Source organism: Vigna unguiculata, chromosome 2 (assembly GCF_004118075.2).
Source record: "Vigna unguiculata cultivar IT97K-499-35 chromosome 2, ASM411807v1, whole genome shotgun sequence".
NCBI lineage: Eukaryota > Viridiplantae > Streptophyta > Magnoliopsida > Fabales > Fabaceae > Vigna > Vigna unguiculata.
This window is the reverse complement of record NC_040280.1, coordinates 25,222,663-25,244,736: the sequence shown is the minus strand read 5'-3', so window position 1 is coordinate 25,244,736 and position 22,074 is coordinate 25,222,663. Positions and strand designations below refer to the sequence as shown.

Genomic DNA, 22,074 nt, shown 5'->3' with positions numbered 1-22,074 from the left:
AATATTTAAAATATGAGACTTAAAAACAATTTAAGAGAAAAAAGATACGACTATGAAAAAAGTACAATTAACACGGTGCTCTTGATAATTTAAACAGAAAAGAGCACAATTAAATTGAATTGAGTAAGGAATGGTAGTTAGTGTTTTATTGAATTAAAAAAATTAAGGGTTAAATATGTTTTTCAACCAATTTAGTCTTTTAATTTTGTAAATGTATGGATTTAATCTTTTTAATCGAATTTTATTAAGTTAATTTGACATTTTAAATATATCTCAGTCTAGTATTTTAATTTGTTTATACTGGTTATAAAAAATTGGTTTAAAGGTCTAAATTCATGTATTTCTAAAGATAAGAGACTAAATTATTTTAAAGTTTTCAAAAAAACTAATTTCAATTTTCAGTAAAAGTTAAAAAACTAAAAAAATATTTAATTTAAAAATTAATGCAGCGAACTTTCCCCCACTACTCACTATAATTATTAGTTGAAAAAAAAGTAAAAGCAAAATGTAGAAAATAAACATTTAAAAAATTAAAATTAAGTAATTATATAATTATAAAATCAGTCATATATTTATTAACTATCTCTTGAGTGAAAGAAATTTTAGATTAAGATACTACTTTTGTCCCACATATTTACATATTTTGACATCTATAAAAAATAATTTTTATTATAAAAGTATGAATTTTCTTGAAATGTAAATTAATAAAATAGTATTACTACGGAAGGAATATAGTTTCCATCCATCAAAAGTTTCCAAAAAATTTTTTCCATAAAAAGAGGGATGATTGATTTTTAGAAAGAAATTTCTAGGATTATTTATTGTGTTTCAAAAAATAAATTTCAGAAATGGTAAAATATAACAAGAAAATGATAGATGCAAGAAGAATTGTCAAGTGTTAACCCATTTTATTGTTTACCGGCCTGTGAAAATACATGGATACATGCACGAATGTGTTTTCACTTATTTTATCATAATAAAAAATAATAATAATAATATTATTATCATTATAATTATAAAATTAAATGTAAATGTAATAATTGAGAAACATCGTTAAATTAGAAAAATGGTTATTTGAAAAGTAAAACTGAAGAAAACTGATTATTTGAAGAGTAAAATTAATAAAATAATAATTTAAATTTATTTATTTTTATTTAAAGAGTAAAATTAGAAAAAAAAAAGAGATAAGGATACCAAATATAGATGTCTCTTTATATTTGAGTATAGAAGATAAACGTTATGCTGGGATAAGGGAATTTTGGGCTTCTAAGGCCGAAACTGTTTCTGATTTTTTTTTCTCGCTGGAGTGTATTTTTCCGTCGGAATTCCGTCTATAGGGTTTTACTTTTATTTTTTCCCAGCGAGTTTAGGGAGAAGTGTTGGCAGGTGGAGTTAAGCTTTTGGAGAATCGATTGTAAAGTTTTTCTAGAAATCGTTTTTCAATAGGTTTTTTCTGGTAACGGTTGGATTGGAGTGTTGTGAAGCGGTTGAAGGAAAGAAAAGAAGCAGAGTGTATAAACATAAATAGTTAAATATATATTTTTGTTCATTACTTTGAAAACTAGAATTAATTTTTTAACAATTTTAGATCAATTTAGTTCTTATTTTTTAAATTTCATAGATTTAATATTTTTAATAAAAAAATTGTTAAATTTATTTAACGTTTCAAATGTATTTTTTAATTAATATTGAATTGGAAATACGTGTGTAAACAACTTAATTGCTATTATGAGATATATTTGAAACGTTAAATAAACTTAACAAAATTTGGTTGAAATAATTAAATTTATGCATTTTTAAATCTGATGGACTACATTAATTCTAAATTTCAAAGAGGAATTAATTATAATTTTCACTTAATAATTGAAGGACAAAAATATATTTAATCCTAAAAACAATAAATAAAATAAATTTAAATGTAATATGTTTGATGGATACATTCAATATAGAAAAAATAAATTTGAATTGGTTTGAGGAATGAAATTAAAATATTATGTGAGGTGAAATATAAATTATTTTTTATACATTTTAAATCTTTTGAATTCTTAAAATTAATGATACAAATATAGAAGTTTCTTCTGTTTCATTATTTTTATTTGTCATATTTTTATTTAAATTGTGTGTTTTATATTTGATTCTTGAAATTTTTTGTTGTGTTTTTCTGTTAATTATAATCTTAATTAGCTATCTACAAATTCAATAACATTGATTTACACGAATTTAAGATATTTGAAGATAATAATTTTATTTTTATATTTTTGTTTTGACAAAGTATAATTTGTCCATTTTTTTTGGTCAAATAATAATTTTCCTGGTAATTAATCCCATTGGAGTATGAGAAAAGAAAAACCAGAAGAAGCAGAAGTTGGGGAGTTAAAGACAAAAGTTGACTTGACATGATACTATTCCAACGTATTTGGCCCGGAGATGCTGTGGCCACACGATCAAGTAATTCATAATCTGAACTATTCAACTCACCACTACTATACTTTTGCATCCACTCTTTCATGGACCCAATGTCCCTCTCCCTGTCTCTCTGAACTTTCTTCTTTCTATATGGGTTGAATCAGCCTGTAATTCCTAATCTTCTCATCAAAAAAACTAAATATTCTACTTTTAAATCTTCCCGAGCTTTCTTCTTGTTGTTTGCAAATAATGGCGCTGAGATATGGAATTAACAGTGTGAGGGTTGAACGAAGGGTACTTGAAGCGCCCAAAAATTTGATGCAGGTAATCCTCATATTAGCAAAAGCTATGGCGTTGCTCTGTTACACCGAGAGACGCTACATCTTCTACTTGCCCAGAGCCATCGTTCACGCTGTGTTGGACAAGGTGCTTTCCCAGCTCTCACCTATTATTAATTCATGTTAACAACGTTGAGCTTCCTTAAAAAGTTTCTTTTTCTTCTTGTTGAAAAAGCTTTTGCTTACTAATATGCAGGATAAGAAAACAATTGGAAGTGAGTGCCGAGAAAGAAGTGATTGTGAAGAAGTGAAAGGCCGCGAAATCTTGAAGGAGTTACAAGAGTTTGAAAGATTGTTGAACCTAGCCAGGATTTGCAGCCGCGGCAAACGCTTTCCAGCACGTCTATGTACTGCTGGATTCCACGAGGAGGATGTGCTCTATAGGGAGACAACATCTAGGGTACGTTGATTAATTAGATGAATTTTTGTTTAGACATTTGAACTGAAAATGAATTTTTCTTGTCAGATTATGAAGCCTGCTTTCACGGTTATACGTGATAAAGAATCAAAATGTTTGCTGGTGTTCATCCGTGGAACTCGTAGCATAAAAGACACTCTCACAGATGCACTGTGTGCTCCTGTGTCTTTCGATCACAACATGGTTTCAGGACATGCACACCGTGGTATGGTTGCTGCGGCTGATTGGATTAGAAAACGCTGTATTCCTGTACTACTTGAAGCTCTTCATCAATACCCCAACTTCAAAATCAAGGTGTTTATTAATGTTACTTATAATGCTTTATTAATTAAAACTATGCAGTTTTTTATAATAATGATTATAATAATATTTCCATATATAGATCGTTGGACACTCGCTGGGTGGTGGTACTGCTGCACTGTTGACTTATAAACTTAGAGAAATGGAAGAGTTGTCTTCAACAAGGCCAACTTGTGTGACGTTTGGCTCAGGTATACAAACTCTCTAATTCACATATATGTTCAGTCCAGTAACGAATTCAATATGGTTTCATAATTGTAATTTTTGCAGCTGCCTGTGTGACATTGAAGTTGGCTGAGTTAGGAAAACCCTTTATCACTTCCATTGTAAATGGTTCTGACATAGTGCCAACACTGTCAGCTTCTTCTATTCATGATTTCATTGCTGAGGTAACAACCTACAATATTATCACCAAATATTCATTTGTTACACAGGTTACTCTCTCATGATGATATATTCCTTAGAAAATGTTTCATTCTTTGCACAAGTAAGCTTTCATGATTTGGTATCGATTGAATAATTTACAGGATCGGAAGGATTATAAAAACATCTTAGGCGCAATGAGAGCTCGCTTATCTTCTGCCAAAGCCATAGCAAAAGATGCAGTAAACTATTGTACCGAGGTACCTAAAATCGATATCAAGACTCCTATTAGTTATTTGCTTGAGTGATGTTATTAATTTTCTTATACAATATTATTGATCCTTCTCTATGCCTAAAGGTTGTGAAGAAACATAAACACTCATTGTTCTAACATGGGACAGGTTTTGAGCCTCTTTTTAAGTGAATCTATTGATGATGATGATGATGAATATGATTGGAGTGAAGGATCTGACCATGATGACTCAGATGACGATAACATTGATGATAAGGAGGAAGATATCATTGAAGAAGATAGTGTTAGTCAAATTACAGAATCAACTAGGCGACATCTTTATCCACCAGGCAGGATCATGCATATGATCACTTCACATATGTCAGAAAATTCGAACTCAAACCACAGTGATGCTGATGAAAAACATGTCTGCTTATATCAAACGCCTACACAGCTGTATGGAAAACTCAGATTTTCAAGAGGAATGATACGGGATCATCGCACGGAAAGGTATCTGGAGAAGTTACAACAATTAATCAACACACTAGAGAAAGAGTGATTCAAATATCATGGAGGATGACCCGATTATTCAAGTTTGTTTACTATGAGTATATATTAGAATTGTGATTGCTGAATAGGTACAAGGTTGAAGAGGTTTTTAGAAGTTTGATATTCTTGTATATTGTTGGAACGGTCCAAGCTTGAGACAAAATTTCATATTAAATAAAAAAGACAAAGTTAATAAAGATCCTAATCCCATTATCTTAAGATTATGGGTTAAAAGGGGTGTCAAATGTTTATTTGTCTTATACTATAAAACCAAAAAATATCAAAGAAATGACACTAAAAAATGTTTCCTACAAATTTTAACTATGAAAAATTTTAATTTTTCTATAGTAGAGATACAAAATACAAAACATGAGAGATAAAAATTATAAATAATGATATTTTAGCACATTCTTTTTAATCTACTTTTAATTCACTATTTTAATTATTTTTAGATCATTATATCATTTTAAAAAAATTAAAATAAATAATTAAAAAATAATTAAAAAAATAAATTAGAAATGAGTCAAAATATTATTATCTAAAAATTATAGTCATATGTCTCCTGATAGCAACTACCGAGGGGCAAGGAATTATGACTTAACAGTTGAACCACATTTAAATATTTGTAATACATTTTCACAAGAAGATAAAAAGACGAGGTGAACAATATTATGCTCATGTACCTCAAATTATGTTTCACACTATAGATTTAATATACATTTTAAATATAATTCAGTATATTAAAGTGAGTAAGCAGAAAAAGTCAATGACGTACTATTGCATAAGTTAAATATATGTATTCTAAGTGAGATTAAGGTTGTGAAGTGAAAAATGTTAACGAGAAACTTAAATAAAAATTAAAAATACATAGTCAGATAAGTCTATTCTAATTAAAGTATCAATTTTAAAACGATTGGTTGGTTATAAGTGTGACATTATATATAGGTTAATGAATTATTCCGGGTTTAATTGTTTGTTTGATGTATAGTTGATTTTTTCATTGTAAAGTTTGCCTTTGCCTGTTTTAAATGATTATTCTCTAAAGTTTAGATAAAGAAGTGCAATTGTTAAAAGAATAAAATTTATATCTAAAACAATTTCACAAAAACTGATAAGATAACACCTACTTATATATAATAATTTAACTTTATTTTTAGTTAATTTGAAATTTTCAACCGTTAATAATAATCTAAACTCAGCAATTAATAATAATAAAACAAATGATTTTAAATATTAAGTTTAACGATAAACTTTGACCAATATATTTCAAATTCCGACTTAACAAAAATACCATTTAAAGGATAAACTATTACAACTCTCACAAAAGTTAAATAAAAAATTAACACGATGCTTGATATTATCTCAAGAAATACAATTAATATTGAGTTGGGTCAATGATGGTACTTAATTAGTATTTTATTGAATTAAAAAACAACTACAAGGTGCAGTAAGAAGAAAACAAATCAATGCCAAAGTTGACGAGACTTTTATTTTTTCTGACTAAATTTGTAATTATTTTATTGAATTGAAAAAGAAATCACTTAGATTCCTCAGTCTAAATATATACTAGACATTATTAATTTATTTAAATAAAACAAAACAATAATTTAGTATTAACAAATACGCCTGTATTTTTAAATAGTTTAATAATAAAACTACTGGTATTTACAGCTTCATGTCATCGTGTGAAATCTTTAGAAAAAGTCTCTAAACTTTAACAAGCATAAGGAATAAAAGAATTCATGTTTTTTTTTTGTTTTTTTTATAATGATTCAAACAAATTGAAAAACCCATCTGTTTGACATTATTGTAAGATAAACGAAATAGATGGTAAAAATTTAAAATTCAATGGCATTTGAAATAAATGAGATCATGACTAATATATTTGATAAAAAGAACTTATAGTAATGGTGTGGTTAATGTAGTATTTGGACTATGTATAGTTCTTTTAGATACATTAAGAAACCTTATTTTATTTACTGAAATTTATAACTGAGCTTCTTCTAGAGAACAGTACTTTTTTTCTCGGTATTGTGTAACTGAATAAAAAAATTGAATTGATTATTAATGTTAGAGTGGCCAAATTAAAGCACGTTCAAATTGACCTAGATATGCTAGCTAAACGATGGAAAACAATAGTTTAGATCTGGTCTCCTTTTAATTTTTTATCTATATATCTTTGGATGAACTTGTGCCACTTTAAATTTGTGGTATTAATTTGTAAGAAAAAAAAAATCTTACCATTTCATAGATATAAAAGTTATAATCTTTAAGTTTATGCTATGTTAAATATTTGATAATTCAAATCATTTTAATTTGTAATTTTCTTTTAGTAACATATTCTCGAGTTTTTCATTAAATTTTCAGGATTTTTTTTCTGTGTGCCAATTAATTTTCATTTAATTTTACTCTCGTTTTATTTGGATAATTAACCATATGTTTAATAGTGGGATTTAAAGGTTTATCTTTTCTGTCGTTATAACTAGATTCTCAACTTCGATTCAATTAAAAGATGGATTTTCTTTAGATATTTTTTTAACTATTTTTCTCAGATAAATATTAATGTTTACTTTATTTTTGAATAAATTTATGTCTTCCAAACACATTGGAACAGACGAATGATCATGATTTAGTCCTGTCTACTTTTAATGAAATAAAGTAATGCAGATTAAAGTTGACGTGTTTTTTATAATGCTACTTATTCAATTAATTAAAAACAATACGTGTGCAAAGATGCACGAACTATTATATATCAAGTTCAAGCAGTGTAAATTCAATTAGGAATCTAAATTCAATTAAGAATCTAAGTCTCACATTAAGAATAAAGACTCATAAATCTATTATTTTAATGTTTTGAATCGAGAGTGATGTCAATGTTTTATATGATTGGACTCAGGTCTCATTGGGTGTTGTATCTCCCCAGTGAAACTCTCTTAGTAAACCTAACCATTGATATCAAAACTGATGATTAAAACCGGCTCAGACGAGTGCGGTATAGTTAAAAGGACAGAAAATGAGTGCTCGTGGTTGAAAATGCTTTGGCTGAAGGGATCTCATTGAGTGTTGTATCTCCCCGGTCTATCAGATTATTGGTGTTTTCTTGTTTTTTTATTAGCCAAATCATGTTGTGTTCGTCCCACTCACCAGATTATTAGTTCCTATGAAATTTTTTATATTAAGCCTATTAAAAAAAAAGCAAACCAATAAAAAAAACAGCAAGGTGGATTAAAAACAAGTTGCCAAAGTTGAAGGTTGGAACAATGTGCATTGGTATGTAAACCCTTGACTTGGTATGTTTAATTTATTTATTTTTTATATCCTTTAAGTAAAATATGCTTGGATTATATGAATGTTGATAATTATAGAGTAAATTGCAATGATTCTTTGATTAGTGCATAGAAAGGTAACAAGGATTAAATTTGAAAAAGAAAATGATATTTGGACTATTAAACTGTGATAATTTTATCTTATAATGATTCATTTTTTAAGTGATTTTGAAATATTGAGAATGAAAAAATAAAAAAATAGAGAAGAAGATGTCACCTAAGATCCTAAGAGAAAATTATCAAAATTTAGTAGTCAAAAAATCATATATGGGACCTAGTGGCATCACTTGCAATAATTTTCTTTTCTTCTTCAATGACCTTGTTGACTAATCAGTGGCGCTAGCCCCAGTATCTGCACGTTGAAGTCAACCCATCTTAGTTTATCGGAGGCCAGAAATATAGAGGGAATCTTCATCAATGAACTATGAACTAAACTTCATTATGTTTTTAATCCAAAATCCAAAATCTTATTTATATTTGTTGTTCAAGTGGTTCCTTTCTATGCAACTTGCAACTCCTACTCCTACTTCATTAAACCCAGACAATGAAACCACTTGCATCACGCGTTCCTATATAAGGTTACACTCTCCTTCGCACATGACACACAAATCAACGCCAACCATTTATTCTAGTATCTTGTTTAACTCTTCTTGCTCCATTTTGCCGTGTTTCCTTCTTGTTAATGACGATGAGCAATGGAAATAATTGTGTGAGGGTTGAACGAAGGGTACTTGAAGCGCCCAAAAATCTGATGGAGGTAATCCTCATATTAGCAGAAGCGATAATGTTGCTCTGTTACACCGAGAGACGCTACATCTTCAACTTGCCCAGAGCCATCGCTCACGCTGTGTTAGACAAGGTGCTTTCCTACTTCTTACCTATTATCCGTTTGTGTCGGGCTTCTTTAAAAAGTTTCTTCTTGTTCAAAGAGGTTTTGCTTATTAATGTGTAGAGTAAGAAAACGATTGGAAGTGAATGCCGAGAAAGAAGTGATTGTGCAGAAGTGAAAGGCCGCGAAATCTTGAAGGACTTATACGAGTTGAAGAGATTGTTGAGACGTGCCATGCTTTTCAGCAGTGGCAAGCGCTTTCTAGCATTTCTATTTGCTGCTGGATTCGATGAGGAGGATGTGCTCTTTAGGAAGAGAACATCTAGGGTACGGTGATTACTTAGTAGTAATATTGTTGATGAATTTTTGTTTGGACATTTGAACTGAAAATGAATTTTTCTTGTCAGATTCTGAAGCCTGCTTTCACGGTTATACGTGATAAAGAATCAAAATGTTTGCTGGTGTTCATCCGTGGAACTCGTAGCATAAAAGACACTCTCACAGATGCACTGTGTGCTCCTGTGTCTTTCGATCACAACATGGTTTCAGGACATGCACACCGTGGTATGGTTGCTGCGGCTGATTGGATTAGAAAACGCTGTATTCCTGTACTACTTGAAGCTCTTCATCAATACCCCAACTTCAAAATCAAGGTGTTTATTAATGTTACTTATAATGCTTTATTAATTAAAACTATGCAGTTTTTTGTAATAATGATTATAATAATATTTCCATATATAGATCGTTGGACACTCGCTGGGTGGTGGTACTGCTGCACTCTTGACTTATAAGCTTAGAGAAATTCAACCGTTGTCTTCAGCAACTTGTGTCACATTTGGCCCAGGTATTCAAACTTCTGTAATTCACATATGTTCACCTGAGTAACTAATTCAATAGTGTTTTTTGTATTAGAATTAACATTAAAGAAGTTGACTTCTGTTGTATTAACCAGAAGTTGACTTGTGTTGTATTAACCAGAAGTTAATTGTTTCATAATTTTGCAGCTGCCTGTATGACATTGGAGTTGGCTGAGTTCGGGAAACCCTTTATCACTTCCATTGTAAATGGTTCGGACATAGTGCCTACACTGTCAGCTTCTTCTGTTCATGATTTCATTGCTGAGGTAAAAACCTTTGGAAATGTTTCATTCAATGCACAATTTTAGGTACTTATTGAATAATTTACAGGGTCGGAATACGGATAAAAACATCTTAAGCGCAGTTGGGACTCGCATATCTTTTGCCAAAGCCATTGCAGAACATGCAGTAAATTGTTGCACCGAGGTAGCTTCAAGCTCCCTTCTTTATTTAAAATTGAAATCACATCGTGTGTTCTATAGGTAGATTCAGTGATCTTATTAATTATGTTATGCAATATTGATCCTTCTCTATGTCTAAAGGTTGTGAAGAAGCATAAACACTCACTATTACTTCGGTCCCATCGTGAGAATATTCACACATCGTCAAATAACTTTGTTGGAGCTTCTGGATTATCTGAGACAAGTTTGGATCCTCTTTTATGTGAAGACCAGTTATTCGTAGATGATGATGATGAATATAATTCTTGCAGTGAAGGATCTGACAATGATGACTCAGATGATGACGATAATGACAATGAAGATCAATTGTTGAATCAAATGGGGAATCTTGGACTGGGAAATGATGTTAATATCCCTGACAAAACTGATGAAACATCAGCTAGGCGACGTCTTTATCCACCAGGCAGGATCATGCATATGGTCCCTTCACACGTGTCTGAAAATTCGAACTCAAACCACACTGATTCTGATGAAAAACATGTCTCCTTATATCAAACGCCTGCACAGCTGTATGGAAAACTCAGATTTTCAAGAGGAATGATACTGGATCATTCCACGAAAAAGTATCTGAAGAAGTTACAACAACTAATCAATGAACTAGAGAAAGAGTGATTCAAATATCGTGGAGGATGAACCGATCAAAATGAAGTAAATGAAAAAGTAATTGATACTAATTTGGTCATGGAGGATTAGAATTAATGATTATAATTCTCATGTTTGTTTATTATGAGTATATATTAATATTGTGATGGTTGAATAGGTAACATATTGTAATAGTTTCTTAGGAGTTTGTTATTATAACTCTTTCAAGTTAATTTCTGCTAAAGAATAAGAGTTGTATTTGTTTCTATGAGCTCTATTTATGGAGCCATCCAATAAAGTTTCCTGTTCCTCTAACTTTCAAACTTTAAGATAATTTAACTTTGAGTATGAACAACTTTCAAGACTAAATTTCACTCGATTCATTCTCATGCATTACTAAAAATCTCAATTCCATATTAAGTCAAGATGAAACCTAACAGTATATGTGGCACCTCTGTTATTATGAAATCATGTTCATATATATAAACAAAAGGATAAAAAATCATATTGTGACATCTTTTCTTACAAGAACCTATTGAACTTTTTCTTTTTTACTATCTTTCACCCTAATACAATACAATCCTACAAATCAAAAATTAAAAACCTCAACTTTATTCACATAACTTAAATATATCCGTTTTAAAGGAGACAAATGATAATGTGGCAGAATAAGTACAATTTCGACTATGACATCCTTATTTTGATGTGTAACACGTAACATTTTTAAACTATGTTGACATTAATTTAACAGAAAAAAATAAATTGATTTTATTTAATAACAATTGAAACTTAATTGAGTAAAAAAAACACAAAGACAAAAATAAATCACATATCTAGATATAAAAATAAAATCATTAATTAAACCTAAAAAATTGTCTTTATTTTTTGTATTTTAAAAATATCAGAATTTTCCACAAAATAAATTAATAGTTCCCGGATAGCCAGATCCGTGTGTGAACATTTCTCTTCCTCAAACTCACTTTCACTTCGGGACCTCTAAAGAGTTAAAATAATATAATGGGTCACTGCTGGAAAAAAATTTAAGATTAATTTGATAAAGTCGGAATACAAATAAACCAGACAAAGTCAATGAGTAGGAAGATAAAGAATCCTATTCATTAAATTTTTGGTCAGAGTTGACTATAAGCTGAAGGATGTTTTTATTTATTTTTTCTTTATCGCGTTCGACTTGATTGAATTTATATCATTGTTAACAATAAATTGATGTATTTTTCTTTATCAGCAAGAAGCGCGTGTGGCCTGTGGGGTATATATATATATATAAATAAATAGATAGCTAATACTTCATATCTCTTAAATTAGACTAATAAAAAAAACGAAAATGATATTTAGACGTAGACTATATTTTTGACATGGACTCACATGTTGTGTAATTTTTAATTCAAAATTTAATAAAAATGAAAAAGAGAACCTATGCATTTGTGGATCAAAATTTAAAGAGGTAAAACTGTTTTCCCAAATCCAAACGTGCTCTCGAATCTTTCATCACCACATGATGCTCCTTTTTCGATTTTTGTCCATGGGTTTCTTCCATTGGAGAAGAACACAATCTTGATAAAATAATTTTACTGTTTCGGAGCGAGAATGACCACCATCGCCACCAAAACGGTGTTCGTCGAGTGGGTTGCCTTTGTCACAGAGCAGAACGAGAAGATACGAAAAACGAAAATTTGTGACTAAGAGAAAGTTTCGTGTTGGTAGCCTTAAATATCATTTTCGATTACAGTAATAAGTTAGAAGGTGTTATTACTACAATAAAAAATAATATTTAAGGCTACTAACATGAAACCTTGTCTTAGTCACAAATTTTTGTTTTTCGTATCTTCTTGTTCTGCTCTGTGACAAAGGCAACCCACTCGACGAACACTATTTTGGTAGCGATGGTGGTCATTCTCACTCCGAAACAGTGAAATTATTTTATCAAGCTTGTGTTCTTTTGTGTTCTTCTCTAATGGAAGAAACCCATGGACAGAAAACGAAAAAGAAACATGCTATGGTGATGAAAGACTAAGTGCACGTTTGGATTTGGAAAAACAGATTTCCTTCTTTAAATTTTGATCCACACATGTATAGGTTCTGTTTTTTCATTTTTATTAAATTTTGAATTAAAAATTACATACCATGTAGGTCTGATATAAAAAATGAATATACTTTTGATGTCTAAATATTATTTTCGTAAAAAAAAAATCTCTTAACAATAAATAAGATAATGGAAAAACACAACAAATAAATAAGTGACTTGACGGAAAAAAAACTAAAACGACAAATATTGAATTAATTGACCTAACGGAGACCGGGAGAAAAGAAAAACGAGAAACAGCATAAGTTGAGTTGACATGTATACCTTTCCAACGCATTTTGGTACGGAGATGCCATGGCCACACGATCAAGTAATTCATAATCTGAACTATTCAACTCAACATTACTATACTTTTGCATCCACTCCTTCAAGGTCCCAATATGTCCCTCTTCCACTCTCTTTCCTACTTCACACGCACAACAAAGTGAACTAAATATTCTACCATTTTCTTCCTCCATTTAAGTAAAGAGCACTCATAGAATCTATTGAGGATGATGAATATAATTCTTCCAGTGAAGAATCTGACAATAATCACTCAGATTACCAATTGTTGAATGAAATGGGGAATCTTGAACTGGGAAAACATGTTAATCTAAACTCAACAATTATAACAATAATAAAACGAATGATTTTAAATATTAAATTTAACTTTAAACTTTGACCAATATTTTTCAAATTCCGATTTAACAAAAGCAATATATTTCAACTATTACCACTCTCACAAAAGTTAAATAAGCAATTAACATTGTAAAATTTGACTTGGATCAATGGTGGTACTTACTTAATTAGTATTTTTATAAATTTCTATGATATTTTTGGAGTGAGATTTCATTATTTTAAAACATATATTCTTTTAGAAATTATTTTTTTATAATTCTCAAACTTCTCCTTTTTAAGAGTTTTTTTTTTTATTATTCGTCTAATTAAAGATCTAAGATTATAAGAGTAATTCTTACAACAAACTCTCTAATTTAGACATATTAATTTATTTGCCGTAGGGTTTTGACAATATGAGGTTGAAGAATGAAAAGAAAAGTGATATTTTAAAATTTTGGATTCAAAGTGAAATTTTAATTTTTTATATATATTTTTTTATAATTCATTAATGTTAACTTTTTTTAAAAAACTAAAAAAAGTAAAATTTTTAAATTTATTTTTATTTTATCGTTAGGAGATGCGATCCAAATTGATCTTGTTTTATTTTAATGATAAAAAATTCTCATCATTAAGTTAGTACAAGATTAAGAATTTTTTTTTGTTTTCCTAATTAAAATTAAAAATTAATTTAGTTGTATAATGCAGAGATCAACAATATTTAAAAGATTAGCCTTAATTTTTATTAATATATATTTTAATTGTTTAGTTAGTAATTTAGTTCTAAAATTTAGAATTATTTATGTTTTCATTTTCTTTATCCAATTGAATCTTTATATTTTAAATAAAAACTTTTAAAGAAGTCATACTTAAATTTAAAATGATATTTATAAAATGTAAATAAACCCATAGTGCTCTTGTCGAGTTCAAAGCCGTCTCCTCCACCCAATTCTGAAAGTGCGTGGATACAAAAAAAGTACAATGTAGTTGAATATTGTTGGATAATTAAAGACAAATTTCAAGAATGATAATTTATAACTACCTACCACTTTCATGTGGCCATTACATCTGGGACCAGTGGCATCTTTTATTTTCTAATCACCTTGTTGACCGATTAGTCGCGGCAGCCCCAGTATATGCATATTGAAGTCAACCCATCTTAGGTAAATGGAGGACAGAAATATAGAGGGAATCTTTATCAATGAACTATGAACTAAACTTCATTATGATTTTAATCCAAAATCCAAAATCTTAAGATAAGTTGTGGTGTGGGTCATTCTTATTTATTTTTGTTGTTCAGGTGGTTCATTTCTATGAAACTTGCAACTCCTACTACTCATACTCATTCAACCCAGACAATGGTTCTATTTAAGGTTACAGTCACCTTGTCACATAAGACACAAATCAACGCCAACCATTTATTCTAGTATCTTGTTTAACTCTTCTTGCTCCATTTTGCCGTGCTTCTTCTTGTTCGCAAATAATGACGGTGAGGAGGAATGAACCAAGGGCACTTAAAGCGCCCAAAAATCGGATGGGGGACATCCCCATATTAGCAGAGGCGATAATGTTATGTTACACCCAGAGACGCTACATCTTCAACTCGCCCAGAGCCATAGCTCACGCTGTGTTGGACAAGGTGCTTTCCTACTTCTTTTTACCTATTATCCGTTTATATTGGGGTTCTTAAAAGTTTCTTCTTGTTGAAAGAGGTTATGCTTATTAATGTGTAGAGTAACAAAACGATTGGAAGTGAATGCCGAGAAAGAAGTGATTGTGCAGAAGTGAAAGGCCGCGAAATCTTGAAGGACTTATACGAGTTGAAGAGATTGTTGAGACATGCCATGCTTTTCAGCAGCCCCAAACGCTATCTAGCATTTCTATTTCCAGCGGGGTTCGAAGGCGAGGATGTCCTCCAAAGGGAGAGAACATCTGGGGTACGGTGATTAGTTAGTAAGTAGTAATATTGTTGATGAATTTTTGTTTGGGCATTTCAACTGAAAATGAATTTTTCATGTCAGTTTCTGAGGCCTGCTTTCACGGTTATACGTGATAAAGAATCGAAATGTTTGGTGGTGTTCATCCGTGGAACGCGTAGCATAAAAGACATTGTCACAGATGCACTGTGTGCTCCTGTGCCTTTCAATCACAGCATGGTTTCAGGACATGCACACTGTGGTATGGCTGCTTCGGCTGATTGGATTAGCAAACGCTGCATTCCTGTATTACTTGAAGCTCTTCGTCAATACCCCCACTTCAAAATCAAGGTGTTTATTAATGTTACTTATAATGCTTTATTAATTAAAACTATGCAGTTTTTTATAATAATTATTATAATAATATTTCCATATATAGATCGTTGGACACTCGCTTGGTGGTGGTACTGCTGCACTCTTGACTTATAAGCTTAGAGAAATTCAACAGTTGTCTTCAGCAACTTGTGTCACATTTGGCCCAGGTATTCAAACTTCTTTAATTCACGTATGTTTAGTTGAGTAACTAATTCAATAGGCTTTTGTATTAGAATTAAATAGTATGAACCAGATATTAATTGTTTCATATTTGTAATTTTTGCAGCTGCCTGTATGACATTGGAATTAGCTGAATTTGGGAAACCCTTTATCACTTCTATAATAAATGGTTCTGACACAGTGCCTACACTATCAGCTTCTTCTGTTCATGATTTCATTGATGAGGTACAATACCTTTGCCAAATATTTATTTATTACTGGTTAATTTCTGTTAGTATTTCAAAGGTTGTGAAAGGGGTAGTTGAAGGGATAGAGAAAATGTGTAGATAGTAGAGTGTGAAAGTTGTAGTTGGAAGGAGTATGTAGTTGTAGTAGTGAGAGTGGTGTGTTAGATGTGATCTTAGTTCTTGGCATTCATCAAATGATTGAGTACATGGGTATTTATAGACCTATAGAGTATTCTAGAAAGTGCTAGCCACAACTTGTGTGGAATGTTCTAGATTTTTGTCTATGTAGAATGTTCTTGATATTTTTCTTCATATCTTAGGCTTTTCTACTTTGTTCTAGAACTTTCATTACATTTCAATACTTTTATCTTATAATTTTCTAGATTCTTCTAGAATTTGCATTACACTTTAATACTCCTCCTTGATGCAAATTCGGTAACTCCAAGCATAGCGCGTAGTAGTTCAAATCTTGGTCTTGGTAAGGCCTTTGTGAAGATATCTGCAATTTGATCTTCTGTCGGGCAGTAGTTCAAATCTTGGTCTTGGTAAGGCCTTTGTGAAGATATCTGCCCAATCACTATCAGTATAACCAAGCAATGTTGGATTGCCTGTGGATTTGTACCATATACCGTACTCTTTGGTTCCTTGTAGATATCTTAAAATTCTTTTGCCTACGCCAAGATGTATTTGGCTTGGGTTTTGCATGAATCTTGATAAGAGACTTGTAGCGAACATGATATCTGGTTGTGTAGCCGTCAGATAAAGTAGACTTCCAACTAGACTCCTGTATCGAGATGCATCGGCTTCTGGTGCTCCATCCACCTTTTGTAGTTTTTCATTTGTCACTAGTGGTGTGCTTACAGGTTTGCACCCGTACATCTTAAATTTCTTCAGCAAATCTTCTGTGTATTTCTTTTTTGAGATGAATATTCCATCATCTCTTTGACTTACCTCTATGCCGAGGAAATAACTCATCAAGCCAAGATCAGTCATCTCAAAGGTCTTCATCATATCTTCTTTAAACTCCATCAACATCTTTGTGTTGGTTCCAGTATAAATAAGATCATCTACATATAGAGAGAGTAAAAGAGTATCCTGACCTTGTGTCTTGATGTATAGTGTAGGCTCACTCTTGCTCCTCCTGAATCCTTGATTGGTGAAATATTGATCGATTCTGTTGTACCATGCACGAGGAGCTTGTTTCAGGCCATATAAAGCTTTCTTCAATCTCAACACTTTGCCTTCTTGGCCTTTAACCACAAATCCTGGTGGTTGCTCTATATAGATCTCTTCTTCAAGAACACCATTGAGGAATGCAGACTTGACGTCTAATTGGTAGATGCTCCATCCTTTTTGTGCTGCAAGGGCTATTAGAGTTCTTATTGTGTCTAGTCGAGCAACTGGAGCAAATGTCTCATTGTAGTCTACTCCAGGTTGTTGTGAATAACCCTTAGCTACCAACCTTGCCTTGTGTTTGTGTATGGTACCATCAGGGTTTAACTTTGTCTTGAAGACCCACTTAACTCCGATGATATCTTTATCTTTTGGACAATCTGCTAGCTCCCAAGTGTTGTTTTTCTCTATTGTCTTTATCTCTTCTTTCATTGCCTTGACCCATTCTTCTTGTTTTGCGGCCTCTTCAAAGGTTCCAGGCTCTGGTATAGCCAAGTTGCAAGATTCATAGATGTCTGTTAGAGATCTGATTCGTCTCGGAGTGGATTCAGGCGATGATTCTTCTTGATCTTGAATTGATGTTGGAGTTGCAGGAGATTCTGGAGTTATAATGGTATCTTCATCATTATCTTCTTGGCTTGTACTTGGTTGATTGTTGGGCATGTATATTGTCTTCCTTTCAATTTGTTCCTCTTCCCAGTTCCAAGTAGCGCTTTCATCTACTTCAATGTCTCTACTGAAAGTTAGCTTCTTTGTTTGAAGATTATAGACTCTATAGCCTTTGGATTGTGTACTATATCCCAAGAAGATGCCTCGTACGGTCTTGTCTTCTAGTTTGTGTCTCTTTTGGTCTGGAACATGAATATAGCAAACAGATCCAAATACTTTTAGATGTTTAGCTGATGGTTTCTTACCGCTCCAGGCTTCAATTGGAGTTTTGTCTTGAACTGCTTTAGTAGGACATCTATTGAGTAGGTAGACCGCAGTGTAGACTGCTTCTGCCCAGAATGTATTTGGTAGTCCTTTCTCCTTCAGCATTGATCTCGCCATCTCCATGACTGTGCGATTCTTTCTCTCCGAAACACCATTTTGTTGTGGGGTATATGCGACTGTAAGTTGTCGTTCTATGCCTTCATCTTCACAGAATTTGTCAAACTCATGAGATGTGTACTCCTTTCCACGATCACTTCTAAGTACTTTTATTTGTTTTCCACTTTGCTTCTCAACAAGGGCCTTGAATTTCTTGAATATTCCAAAGACTTCTGACTTTGCCTTTAAGAAATAGACCCATGTCATTCTAGAGAAGTCATCAATGAAGAGGATGAAGTACCTGTTGTTGTGATGTGAAGGCGTCCTCATTGGTCCACAAACATCGGTGTGGATTAATTCTAGTAAGTCTTTTGCTCTCCATGCTTTGTCTGTTGAGAATGGTAATCGGTGTTGCTTGCCGAGAAGACATCCTTCGCATGATTCATTATTCTCCTTCAAGTAAGGAAGATCCCTCATCATGTTTTTCTGATATAGAAGCTTTAAGGCATGTGTGTTGAAGTGGCCAAATCTCCTATGCCAAAGCCATGAGTCATCAACTTCCGCCTTCATGGCAATATTAGTTCCAGGTTTGAAGCTTATGGGAAAGCTTCTATTTCGCTTCTCCATTTTTACTTCACCAATTTCTATCCTTCTATTGTCATAAATTTTGCATGTATCTTTCTCGAAGTGAAGAGAATACCCATTCTCCATCATTTGGCCAATACTTAAAAGATTTTCTTTAAGATTGGGAACTAGTAAAACATCCTTGATGAATTTCGTACCTTTCTTTGTCTCCACCATGACAGTTCCTTTGCCTTGAGACTCCACTGTGGCGCCATTTCCAAGTCGAACTTTGACATTGACAGATTTATCAATGTCTTTGAAGATGCTTTGATCTTTGGCCATGTGATTGCTGCATCCACTGTCCAAGTACCAATTTCCTTCTCCACTATGAGATTCTTGATTAGCATAGAATAAACGTTGCTCCTGATTATGTTCTTCAGCAAAGTTTGCTTGGTGCTTATTTTTATTACGACAATACTTCTCCACGTGACCAGGCTTCTTGCAATAATGACATATTGGCTTCCCACGATGCCAACAGTCTTTTTCTGCATGACTTGACTTATTGCAAATGCCACATGGAGGATATTTATCTTTCTTGCTTCCAGAGAAATTTCTAGAATCTTTGCTTCTAGAATATTCTTCAATATTTTTCTTTTCTCCTTCTTCTCTCCTTTTGGGTTGTAATTTGAGCTTTGATTGGAAGGCATTTTCCACTGAATTTGTATCAGCACGATTATTTAATCTTGCTTCGTGCGCTCCAAGGAGACCAACTAATTTACTTATCGATAGAGAAGATGGATCCGAGGAAGTTTCTATGGAAGCTACTATGGAATCATATTTCTCTGTGAGAGTGATAAGAATTTTTTCTACCACTCTTTTTTCCTTAATTTCTTTTCCATGTAACTTCATTTTATTCACTATTTCTTTTATTCTTCCATAGTATTCTTCAATGGTCTCAGATTCCTTCATTCTGATGGTCTCAAATTCTCTTCTTAGATAGTGTAGTTTAACGGAGCGTACCTGTTCATTGCCTTCAAATTCTTCTTCCAAAATATCCCATGCCCTTTTTGCAGTTTCTGCATCCATGATCCTCCTGGCGATAGTTTCTCCCACAGCTTGTTGAAGAACAAACAATGCTTGGGCATCCTTTTGTTCAGAATCTTCTAGCTTTTTTCGTTCCTCCTCGGATAGAGTCTCAATATTATCTGGTTTTGTATAACCAGATTGAACAATATCCCACAATTTTTGTGAGATAAAATATGTCTTTAGTTTGAGTTTCCAGAGGTCAAAATTTTCACCGGTAAAAACTGGTAAGGGGACTGAAGAAAAGTGAACAATGTTAGAAGCCATAGGTTAAGAGAAAAAAACTCTCTTCTTTTGGAAGTATAGAAGGAAGGTTTTGAAAGTAATAGAGTAATTTTTCTACGCCCAATAAATGATCGAACGTAGCTCTGGTACCACTGTTAGTATTTCAAAGGTTGTGAAAGGGGTAGTTGAAGGGATAGAGAAAATGTGTAGATAGTAGAGTGTGAAAGTTGTAGTTGGAAGGAGTATGTAGTTGTAGTAGTGAGAGTGGTGTGTTAGATGTGATCTTAGTTCTTGGCATTCATCAAATGATTGAGTACATGGGTATTTATAGACCTATAGAGTATTCTAGAAAGTGCTAGCCACAACTTGTGTGGAATGTTCTAGATTTTTGCCTATGTAGAATGTTCTTGATATTTTTCTTCATATCTTAGGCTTTTCTACTTTGTTCTAGAACTTTCATTACATTTCAATACTTTTATCTTATGATTTTCTAGATTCTTCTAGAATTTGCATTACACTTTAATAATTTCTCATGATGGTGTATACCTTAGAAAATGTTTCATTCTTTGCACAAGTAAGCTTTAATGATTAGGTATCGAACGAATAACTTACAGGGTCGGAATAAGGATAAAAACATCTTAGACGCAGTTGGAACTGGCTTTTCTTTAGCCAAAGCCATTGCAGAACATGCAGTAAACTGTTGCACCGAGGTAGCTTGAAACTCCCTTCTTTATAATATATATTTAAAATTGAAATCTCAGTTTTCAATAGGTATTATAAGTCTCCTTTTAGTTATTGCTAGACACTAGCTAGATTTTAGAAATAATTGATTCAATGATCTTATTATCTTTCCTTCTCTATGCCTAAAGGTTGTGAAGAAACATAAACACTCATTGTTCCACCGTGAGAATATTCGCGCATTGTCAGAGAACTTGGTTGAAGCTTCTGGATTATCTGGGACAAGTTTTGAACCTCTTTTAAGTGAAGAGCACTTACTCAAAGAATCTATTGATGATGATGAATATAATTTTTCGAGTGAAGGATATGACAATGATGACTCAGATGACGATAATGAAAATGAAGATCAACTGTTGAATGAAATGGGGAATCTTGAACTAAGAAAACCTGTTTATATCCCTGACATTCATGCTAAGGAGAAAGATATCATTGATGAAACATCAGCTAGGCGACGTCTTTATCCACCAGGCAAGATCATGCATATGATCACTTCACATATGTCTGAAAATTCCAACTCAAACCAGAGTGATGCTGATGAAAAACATGTCTGCTTATATCGAACGCCTACACAGTTGTATGAAAAACTCAGATTTTCAAGAGGAATGATACTGGATCATCGCACAAAAAGGTATATGAAGAAGTTACAACAACTAATCAATAAACTAGAGAAAGAGCAATTCAAATATCGTGGAGGATGAACCAAAGAAAAACAAATGAAAACTATAATTGGTACTAATTTGCTCATGTGGAATCTTAGAATTAAAATTAATCCTCTTGATTCTATTCTCAAGTGTTTATTATGAGTATATATTAGTGATAGTTGAATAGGTAACATATTGTAATAGTTTTTTAGGGGTTTGTTATTCCTTAGAAGTCTCTGAAGATAATTTCTGCTAAAGAATAAAAGTTGTATTTGTTTCTTTGAGGTCTATTTATGGAGCCATCAATAAAGTTTCCATGTTCCTCTAACATGTTTTCTTTTCTTTTATTAAGCTTTCAAATAGAAAAACAATTGGTAGAGTTTTTATTTTAAGGATGTCTTAATTGAGAAAAACTAATATATATATATATATATATATATATATATATATATATATATATATATATATATATATATATATAACATTCTTTTCAACTCAAATTCTTAAAAAAAAGGTTTGTAGTTTTTTTCTTTAATAATATTAGTTTCATTAATATTTATTTATTGT

At 31.9% G+C, this 22,074-nt stretch overlaps 3 protein-coding genes across 3 annotated transcripts; all 3 read left to right on the top strand.

Moving 5' to 3' along the window:
* Window positions 1–2,486: 2,486 nt before the first annotated feature.
* On the top strand, window positions 2,487–4,832 carry LOC114174689 (sn1-specific diacylglycerol lipase beta-like). The gene is made up of 7 exons (XM_028059516.1): window positions 2,487–2,832; window positions 2,941–3,144; window positions 3,211–3,456; window positions 3,545–3,653; window positions 3,733–3,851; window positions 3,990–4,085; window positions 4,227–4,832. Exons 1-7 carry the CDS (start codon window positions 2,656–2,658, stop codon window positions 4,614–4,616), a joined length of 1,341 nt encoding a protein of 446 aa, XP_027915317.1. The 5' UTR covers window positions 2,487–2,655; the 3' UTR covers window positions 4,617–4,832.
* Window positions 4,833–8,468: 3,636 nt separating this feature from the next.
* Window positions 8,469–10,870, top strand: LOC114174686 (sn1-specific diacylglycerol lipase beta-like). The gene is made up of 7 exons (XM_028059514.1): window positions 8,469–8,791; window positions 8,885–9,088; window positions 9,169–9,414; window positions 9,503–9,605; window positions 9,766–9,884; window positions 9,949–10,044; window positions 10,161–10,870. The coding sequence occupies exons 1-7, from the start codon at window positions 8,615–8,617 to the stop codon at window positions 10,689–10,691; spliced, it is 1,476 nt and encodes a 491-aa protein (XP_027915315.1). The 5' UTR covers window positions 8,469–8,614; the 3' UTR covers window positions 10,692–10,870.
* A 3,818-nt stretch (window positions 10,871–14,688) lies between these two features.
* On the top strand, window positions 14,689–21,786 carry LOC114174685 (sn1-specific diacylglycerol lipase beta-like). Its single transcript, XM_028059513.1, has 7 exons — window positions 14,689–14,995; window positions 15,090–15,293; window positions 15,378–15,623; window positions 15,712–15,814; window positions 15,934–16,052; window positions 20,743–20,838; window positions 20,998–21,786. Exons 1-7 carry the CDS (start codon window positions 14,840–14,842, stop codon window positions 21,562–21,564), a joined length of 1,491 nt encoding a protein of 496 aa, XP_027915314.1. The 5' UTR covers window positions 14,689–14,839; the 3' UTR covers window positions 21,565–21,786.
* The last annotated feature ends 288 nt before the right edge of the window (window positions 21,787–22,074 follow it).

Bases quoted from the DNA above. Each gene is read 5' to 3' on its own strand.
- LOC114174686 (XM_028059514.1), top strand. From the start codon at position 8,615: ATGACGATGAGCAATGGAAATAATTGTGTGAGGGTTGAACGAAGGGTA. The intron at 9,089-9,168 runs GTACGGTGATTA...TTTTCTTGTCAG, and splicing joins TTAGGAAGAGAACATCTAGG to ATTCTGAAGCCTGCTTTCAC. The intron at 9,415-9,502 runs GTGTTTATTAAT...TTCCATATATAG, and splicing joins ACCCCAACTTCAAAATCAAG to ATCGTTGGACACTCGCTGGG.
- LOC114174685 (XM_028059513.1), top strand. From the start codon at position 14,840: ATGACGGTGAGGAGGAATGAACCAAGGGCACTTAAAGCGCCCAAAAAT. The intron at 14,996-15,089 runs GTGCTTTCCTAC...ATTAATGTGTAG, and splicing joins CTCACGCTGTGTTGGACAAG to AGTAACAAAACGATTGGAAG. The intron at 15,815-15,933 runs GTATTCAAACTT...TAATTTTTGCAG, and splicing joins TTGTGTCACATTTGGCCCAG to CTGCCTGTATGACATTGGAA.
- LOC114174689 (XM_028059516.1), top strand. From the start codon at position 2,656: ATGGCGCTGAGATATGGAATTAACAGTGTGAGGGTTGAACGAAGGGTA. The intron at 2,833-2,940 runs GTGCTTTCCCAG...ACTAATATGCAG, and splicing joins TTCACGCTGTGTTGGACAAG to GATAAGAAAACAATTGGAAG. The intron at 3,145-3,210 runs GTACGTTGATTA...TTTTCTTGTCAG, and splicing joins ATAGGGAGACAACATCTAGG to ATTATGAAGCCTGCTTTCAC.